Source organism: Colias philodice, chromosome 6 (genome assembly GCF_061535455.1).
Source record: "Colias philodice isolate Cphi_HAF_F1 chromosome 6, ilColPhil1 Martin Lab GWU primary, whole genome shotgun sequence".
Lineage (NCBI taxonomy): Eukaryota > Metazoa > Arthropoda > Insecta > Lepidoptera > Pieridae > Colias > Colias philodice.
Window position 1 is genome coordinate 5,372,011 of NC_143091.1, and position 9,550 is coordinate 5,381,560.

At 32.2% G+C, this 9,550-nt stretch overlaps 1 protein-coding gene across 2 annotated transcripts; it reads right to left on the reverse strand.

Annotated features, from left to right (window-relative positions):
- Positions 1-437: 437 nt before the first annotated feature.
- On the reverse strand, positions 438-9,550 carry Snup (snurportin-1). Of its 2 annotated transcripts, XM_089696306.1 has the most exons (10): positions 9,423-9,550; positions 8,102-8,161; positions 5,812-5,993; positions 5,555-5,645; positions 5,168-5,338; positions 4,679-4,870; positions 3,961-4,091; positions 2,566-2,717; positions 1,266-1,426; positions 438-991 (listed from the first exon to the last, which is right to left on the reverse strand). In XM_089696306.1, exons 2-10 carry the CDS (start codon positions 8,102-8,104, stop codon positions 833-835), a joined length of 1,242 nt encoding a protein of 413 aa, XP_089552432.1. In that variant the 5' UTR covers positions 8,105-8,161; positions 9,423-9,550; the 3' UTR covers positions 438-832. The 2 variants fall into 2 exon arrangements, with proteins under 2 accessions (XP_089552432.1, XP_089552433.1); XM_089696307.1 differs by lacking the exons at positions 8,102-8,161; positions 9,423-9,550 and adding an exon at positions 6,312-6,495.

Here is a 9,550-nt window from a genome sequence, read left to right on the forward strand (position 1 = left end):
AACTTAAGTCGCGCAATAACTTTTTATTTATTAAATGTAAGGGGAGGCAAAGTAAAATAAAATCATTATTATATGCATAAAGGTTTTCCAGGTAGTTAAATCGTATTTTTCAAATGACTTTCATATTTTTATAAGTACATAAAATAGTCATGATATTCCCAAACTTATTTAACTCTCTTAATATGCACTAGTCACTATGCACCACTATATTATAACACCGGTTGCGGTTAGCTATTTTGCTATTCAAGTGGTATTTTAAAACTTTCCTTGGAACAATGCCAACGCCCAACTCCACAAGTCCTTATACTTAGTTATTATTTCTTAATTATTTAAAGACAAATGGTCAATGTAATCGATCGAATAATTTATAATATCAATTCTGTAGAGCTCTCTTTTAATCCCGATTTTGAGTGGTATGCTATCAATAAAACAAAATATAGATGTTTATTCATTTTTATTAAATTATTATACAACAACAATCAGTACCTAAAGTACAAATGACTAATATCAATAGTAAGGAATGCAATTGAATTGTGCAAACTTCAAGATTTTACACGACATTTATTATAAAAAGAGAACAAGCAATGTTCGTTGAAAAGACTCAACATTTTACTTTTCTGAGAAGGTTTTTTTACTAAATAACATCAATAATTACTACTATCAAAAATATTGGAATCGAGCTATTCTGCTCATAATACAGGGAGAAATCTTTATCTTATGCAAAAACAATAATACTTTTTCTCAAAAACGTGTACAACCCCGAGGGCTTTCTAAGATGTCATAAATGCTTCAGAAATTTTGTCTTGCAATCTATAAAGGGTTGATTAACAATTTATTCCTTTAAACCGTCAATGTGTTCACTTTCCATTTCTTTCTCAGGTTGATCGCATTTCTCCATATTTTCTATTTCTTCTTCAGTTTTAATAACTTCCTCGGATTCCATTTCATCTTTCACTTCAATTATTTGTTTCTCTTTTGTATCTTTAGTTACCTATAAATAAACATAAATAGTTATTTATCTTTCTTTACAATAATATATTGCTTTTTTACGTTCAGTATGTAGGTATATACTTTATTTTAATTCTATATATTTTTAATTTTAAGAAATCTTATAAAGTTTTAATTTGCAACTTCATTCTCTTCAGGCATAATAAATGTAATTTTTATAAATGTATTCATGTATACTTCATCATGATATATTATTGTAATAACAAATTACCAACTGAAATGATTTGTCTCAAGAATAACTAAAAGAAAAATATTACCTCATTCTTATTTGTATCAAGTTCCATAGAGGTGTTCCGCGTGTTTCGGTGACTGTTATTTTTCCTCATAGCCATATGATATTCAAACTTTTGTATAAAATCACTCTGATTTACGTAATCGGCTGGCCTTCCATCGAAATAATCTGGATTTACGATAATATCTGAAAGAAAGAAAAATAATTGGGTATTTTTATATTATTGTACTGTATAATAATTGAGGTACAAATATCATATGTTACAAGCATGTCTAAATTTAATTAACAAAGTTACATGAAAGATACAAATCGTTTGAACTATCTTAACCAATTACACATTACCTACACACATTACCCAATCTATACTAATATTATAAAGAGGAAAGGTTTGTATGTATGTATGTATTTGGTTTTCACGCATAAACTACTGGATCGATTTTGATGAAATTTGGCACAGACAATCTTTAGACCCTGAGAAAGAACATAGGCTACCTTTTATTGCGAAATATGTACCGGGAGAAGCCGGGGCGGACCGCTAGTACACAATAATTCTTTAAACAATGCTTCTGCCCATAATGAAATGTGAAATAATGAAATTTTATAAATTAAATTTGACTTTTTCTAACTTAATTGACGAAATTTTTTATTCATAATCATCAGGTATGAAACTAGTTTTTTGTAATTATTACTTGTTATATTATGTCATAATTTACGTAAATATCTATATTCATTGTAAATGCTACGCACTTTTATGCCCACTTTACTTTTTCATTTCCTTTTCAGATGACTACGAAATTTTCTTTATGTAGGTATAGCAATACAGCCACCACCTATACTTACATCTATACCATAATAATATAAAGCTGAAGAGTTTGTTTGTTTGTTTGAACAAGCTAATCTCAGGAAACTACTGGTCCGATTTGAAAAGTAAGACTTATCCAGGAAGGCTATAGGCTATATATATCATCACGCTAAGACCAACAGGAGCGGAGCAATGCGAGTGAAACCGCGGAGCACAGCTAGTCATATATATTGCGTTGAATAATTATTTACCTACAAATCTGAGTTCAAAGAATAAACTTCAAATATTAAAATAAAAAATTAGTTGTCTGTAAAGTCGGTTTACTGACGATAGTTGAACGTGACAACGTCCGATTGTGCATCTTTGTCGCTCGTTCCGCGCTCTCGCTTGCACGAGCACACAAGCCTTACATGGAACGCCTCAGATCGAGGTAACGCCGCATGAGTCATGTTTTTTCGTGCGTCCAGCCGGCTCTATCGAATTATAAGACGTTGTCACGTCAATAAATATAATTAAAACTCACCACTGCCAATAATTTCAGGAACCATGAACGGGAACAGCCATCCCACGAGCGGCGTCTGCCCCGCGGTATAATGAGCTTTCTTGTGATAGAACAGCAAACCGTCAAGTGCAGGGAATTCTGGATCTTCAGTGGGTGGATATTTTGAGAAGAACCTGGAAAAATATTTATTTTATCAATTTGACTGTAACTTTGTATTTTATAACTAGCGGTCCGCCCCGGCTTCGCCCGTGGTACCTACATGTTTAAACTATCCTATCTCTCAAGTTGGATCGAACTGCACATAGTGTGCGAATTTTATTATAATCGGTTAAGTGGTTTAGGAGTCCATTGAGGACAAACATTGTGACACGAGATTTATATATGTTACGGCTAAAGGTAGGTGAGAACATAAACTTAAGATTAGCCGGCTAAACTTAGGTTTATTTTCGACGAGGTGTTAATGTTAGTTTGTTCTATCTTTAGCCGGCTAAACTTAAGTGTAACCGCAGGCCCGTGGCTAAAAATGTCGGGGTGGGTAGATTTGGTTACTATAATACATGTAAGGAACAGGGCGAGTGTTTTCTGGCACTTCGCCGGCTGCTGCCGCAGCACGCTCGCTGCGCTCGCTCGGCTCGTGCGGGTCTTAAGAGTTCTAACCTAACCTAACCTAGCCACCAGCTTTCTGCCCTGAGTCGGGGTGGGTAGATTTGGTTACTATAATACATGTAAGGAACAGGGCGAGTGTTTTCTGGCACTGTGCGGGCCCCTCAAGCCCTCCACCGGCCCGGCGCTAACCAAATCTACCCACCCCGACATTTTTAGCCACGGGCCTGCGGTTACACTTAAGTTTAGCCGGCTAAAGATAGAACAAACTAACATTAACACCTCGTCGAAAATAAACCTAAGTTTAGCCGGCTAATCTTAAGTTTATGTTCTCACCTACCTTTAGCCGTGACATATATATATTTAAGATAAACCTATACATTATTTTTTTACTATAAATATGTTTATAAAAGACAGATGATTAAGAATTAAGATACTTGCAATGTTAATTATATTTAATCTTTTTACTTATAAAGTGTTTCAGTAAGTTAGATATAGTATTAAGAAACAATAAATTAAATGATTATACATATGATACATGTTTGACCTCGTTTCATTGTGTTATTCTAAACCCTTAAGAAAATAATGTTATAGTTCTGCTAATGGTATCAAAACTATTTTATAATTTATCATTTTCCTGAGGATTCCTATTTTCTATTATAAGCTGAACCTGTTAACCTGTTTTACTTGGCACATGATTATTGTATAGATGAGAAATTTGGAGGATTAATAAACTATGACAATTTTCCATTTTTCAAGCAAACACAAATAAATATTTTATTCTTCAAAAAATACATAAAGTTATGTACTTACATATTCAGACGGTGTGTTGTACATTGAATCATAGGTATCAATTTAAACACTGTTTTATTCCATTTAGAAATAGTCTTGAGTGCAGCTATTTCTTCTAGATGTGACTTCATCCAAAATTGTCGAAATTCGGTCTGTAATTATAAAAAAAATATTCTTTAGTAAATGATTATCATCTTAATGACATCCATGTTCATTGAAGTTATTTTATATAATACTACCATATTTTCATAGGACATTAAAGCTTGTTTAGGAAAAAGCAATAGATATGTGAGTATGCGTTACATTGAAGTGTTAATCTGATTCTGTCCATATTTACAAAATAGAAGTGTTGAATAGAAACAGATATAAGAGTGCAAAAAACGATATAACATTTTCGTATGCAATTTTGCATAGCAATGGTTGCATGGTACCTGCCTCTCTCAAAAAGTGTAAATGTGTAAACTTTTCCAACAATATTTTTATAAGCATTACATTCAAGCTCATTACAATCTATAAAAAAAAAATTGGTTGTCTGTAAAGTCGGTTTACTGACTATAGTTGAACGTGACAACGTCCGATTGTGCTTCTTTGTCGTTCGTTCCGCGCTCTCGCTTGCACTTCAAGCCTTACATGGAACGCCTCAAAGCGAGGTAACGCCGCATGAGTCATGTTTTTTCGTGCGTGCAGCCGGCTCTATCGAATTATAAGACGTTGTCACGTCAAAATGGCTCTAACCTACCTCTCCATCAGTCATAGGCTGAGCATTCCAGGCAAGTATGTCCAAAACATACATAGTGTTAGTTGGCTTGTAGTAGAAGCAGTCCAACACACAACTATTGTCTCTCACAGCTGTTCGGGGATTACCACCCGGTAGCGCTGACCAATACTCAAATTTGAAATGACCATGTTTATTGTAGCATTTCGTCATTCCCTGTGAATAGAATTAATTTATATGTTGATTTTTGATATTCCGCACTTTATGTTTTTCTATACAGTTTAATATTTGCCTATTTTGTTAGTTTATATGTATGTTTTACCCTCTCATTTCTCATTTACATTTTACATGTAGATAAAGTTAATGAGAAATTGCAAAATAGAATTGACTGGGATATATGGAATTAACTGAGATAACGCACATTTACTCTTTAAATTTAATTTCTCCTTTACAAGGTTTTCTTTATCAAGGGCAAATTGGTTGAATGATGAATAAATTTTAAACTATACTTACATGATATGAAATCACAAGCATTCTGACTCCCTTTGGACAAGGTGCCATGTACCAGTTTGTCTCAAAATCAACAGGCTTTTCCACCATCCATTCAGATAACATAAGCACATTGCTATAAGTCAAGGAAGTCTTGTGAAATCCTGCGACGTAAATGCTTGGTCTATATGAAACCTTAAATAGTAAGTAGAAATTATAATATAGGGAAATTTTATTTCTAAAATTGCACATTGATGTAATTCGCACTGCATAAATTGGTCAAATTATATAATTATCCGTAAGTATCTGTGAAATATAGTTGTATTACTGAAATAATAAGTTAATTTTCAATGAAAAGGTGTTTAAAAATTACAATTTAATAATCATATTAATATCATCAATGCAACTCGCCTTTTTGTATGGTTCAAAAAGTTTTCCGTCTTCTACAGTTTGCACAAGTTCCATTATACCTCGGAACTTATCAATTCTATTTAGTCTGTTACTAAAATAGAAGAAAACATTAATATAAAGCGTATTTAACCATAAAGCACGAATAATACAAAAAGAATTCCTTATTTTATTAATTAAAAAGTAAACATTTACTGTATGTTTATTCTCTAATAAATTAAAGGTGTCTTGTGAATAACTTCCTCTGTTATCTTATTTACCTTTTTTGAGTCTCTAAAAGCTCTTTGCGTCTTTGTTCTTGAGATCCATATTTGCCCCAATTTTTATAGAGGTCTTTATGAGATTCATCTTGTTCTTCTTTATCATCCTCACGAGTTGCTTCTAACTTTAGGATGGCACGTTCAAGTATTTCTAGGTCCTCCTCCATTTTGGCACACCTAGGCTGTAAAATAAAATTGTCTTATATTATCTTATGATAATGTGGGAAAATATAAATTAAATCACTTAATAAATGATGAACAATTAGTATAAAATTAGAGAATGGGACTACAAGGTCCTACAAACTTGATGATGATTGACTATTACCTATAGCTATTTTCAACAAACTAATAGTAAAGGCTACATAGCTACGATCAATCTCCCTTAATTGAGGTGTGCTAAACATTTCGTCATTAGTTATTACTACAATTAAAAGCTATTAATAAAATTTCCTTTTGAAATAAGTAGAAACTACAAATACAAAACATTGGAAGCAGGTTACCTTTGCCGTGATTTATAAAATAAAAATAGAAGGTAGTGCTTATTTCCTGATCTTAGCTAATTTATAAACTAAATTCACAATGTATCTATGAATAAAATATCCAGTCTTATTAAACAATGAGTTAAATAATTAAAATCGGCACTCGGCACCAAGTTAAAATAATTTAGGTATTGACTAAAAATCCGACATAAGTTGTCAATGTCAGTACTAAAAACTCAGAGCAATAAACCAAAAATCAATCGATTATTATTTAATTTTTTTTTAATAATTTATTTATCACCATGGATACAAGTCTTTCAGTCGCAAGATTATTATTTAATTGGATTCGGGATTGCCATTTTTTATGAAGTAGAAATAAAAGGAAGTGCAAATTTCGAGTATTTTTATTTATCAAAGTCCGGTCGATGAAAGATATAAAAATTCTCATCCAGCTGTAAATAAGCATTTTTTACCGATACATAATTCATAAAAAAAGGTTTTTCATGGTCACCCTTGGCAAAACGTTAGACAAGGATAATTTACCGTTGAGAGACCTCTCGCTCTAACCGCTTTTGGTTATCTAGCGCCTACAAGGAAAAAACAACCCTAAATCTTACCCTAAATATATGATTATAGATTTTATTTTATAAAAACTATTAATATTTTTTGGAGCACCGTGCAGTTAATAGTAAAACGTCTTTGTTATAACCTCAAACGCTAAAAAACACAAGAAAAAATAAAACACCCCATCGTTCCGGTACTTAGAAAAAATTTGTTGAGAAGGTCAAAAGTAGCTTTTCACTGAAACAGTAAATTTTATCATTATAATATTCTAATTATTTCTAGTCATCGTTTCTGACATATTATCTCTTTTATTTTTATTCAAAATTATTGTATAACGTATGTTATAGCACAGAATAATAACTAGCTAGTAGCTAGCTAGTTAGAGTAAACTTTTATTTTTTTTCTTCGGTATTTTTGTATTGAATCTTTAGCGATTATGTTAAAATTTTAGGTCCTTGGGAGATTCATTATACATATTTGGGTAATTTTTCGAATTTGATATTAACAAATCAACTACTTACCTATTTAATTCTACAAAATAATTTGCTAAGAATTTGGTTCTTCTTTTTTCGATACTATCTACTTTCTGATAGAGCTATTAAATAGCGCTATGTTAGGATCACATTAACTATCAGAAAAGTTTTCATGATGAAATGAAGTGAAGTCGATCATTTACTAACGATCACTAACATCACCCACGACCCACCGCTAAAAGCTCCTAGACGGAACGCATCACGCATGTATATAATATTAAAGACATAGTCTACAGTCTACACTAAAGCCTTTAGTCCAATGTGCATTGGATTGATATAGGGGTCCGATGTCCAAGACCCATTCTTCTGAGCATTCTGGGTAGGCGTTTACAGCGTTAACTTAAAAAAAAACACACACATTCAAACCGTTAAAATTTTTTTCTCATTTGCGCCATTGAGATAATATTATGTACTAGGTACTTTGCGCTCACATCAGAAAAGGAAAATTTATTTGTAGTGTTTCAATAACTTTTCTAAACAGCTGTTGTTTTTAAAGAGATTAGAGGGACAATAATTAATATTTCATTTAATTTTTACGCAAATTCTAATCCACGTAGTTAACTACTTGAAAGTTGTAACCTATGATATTCAAACCAATAAAAAATATTAGTTGCTTAATCGTCTCTTTGGTTTTCATTTAATATAGTTAGGTAATAAATAATAATTTACGAGAAAAAATTTTTTTGAAGAATACATAAAAAAATAAACACTAACCATTTTAAGCAGGTAACTTTTTTATTTTCACGCACGTAGTTTACTTAGGACGAGTTGCACCTGAAAATTGATTTATTATTAAATATAATAGTGTCTGTGCTTATGAAATGAAATGAATGAATTTATGAGTAATGTTAACACGCAAATAAGACTGTCATTACTTGCAGCATATGTTTTTACTTTTTATTACTAAATAATTTTAAGAATAATTGTTTACGTATTCTATAAAAAATGGGTTATAATGTAAACATTTATTTATAAGTAGTTATATAGGTAGATAGGTATGTATTAGGAAAGCTTTAAATACCTACGAACGAATTACATACCTAAACACTAATTATTTTTTATTTACTTTACATTCACAGCATCTTAATTTATTATGTAAACCTAATAAAATATTTATAGGTAAGTAAGTAGTTAGGTACATAAGTTCCAGTGTCTGCAAAAAAAAAAAACAAACAACTAACCTTAGATTAAGGATTGGTCTCCGCGCGCGCGCTACGACTAGATGCCGCCGGCGTACTTGAAAAATGCGGCAACTAAAAGTACGCCGAATTCGGCGTACCCAAGCCAGTCGTGTCACAGTGGTGTCACAAGCATTGTGTGGAGAGGGCGAACCGATAGTTTATAAAGATTATGAACAAAATCTGAAGTAAAGTGCCTATTTGTGTCATAAAACTATTTAAAAATAATACAACAAAAAATAAGAAAGACACTGGGATCACGTACCATAACTAAGTATCGTATTATTCGAAATTTCTCCTTGACTTCGAAAATTTTTTCTACGAAAATACGACGCCATTCAGTGTTGCCGTACTGCGTATCCAAAAAAATACACGTGGTTGAGGAAATCTTTTAGCAATAATTTGAACTTTTTTTTTTCAATACTATTACTAACACATGTATTAAAGTAAAAAGGATTATAACAATAATTTATTTCTGTTTAACCATGTTTAACTGACTCATATAATATGTTATTTTTTTTATTTCCGCTTTTTTACTTTTAAACAACCTTTGTGACTATAGTATAGTAGCGTCGCAAGTGGATTTGAGTTGCATATTCATGGATTCGATTCCCGGCCAGGTCAGGATGAAAAAAAATATTTTTCAAACTTCTTTCCAAGATGCCAGATTTCCCATGTATGGGGTAAAATTTATGTGGCTGGCAGCCCCATTCTTCACACACACTAGCGTCTTTACAAATTGCCTAACACACACTACAGAAATGAGTTGCCGCACTCACAGAGCTATTGTTTTTAGGTGGGGCGGTATCTAGTCGTAGCGCGCGCGCGGAGACCAATCCTTAATCTAAGCAACTAACCTTGTATGCGACAGCCGGCTGTTAATTTTAATATTTATATGAATTTACAACAAAAATGATTCCCTTTGTTAGTAAGTTACGAGACTGAAACCGGTACGTAAAGCGCATGTTAGCTGACATGCGCAGCG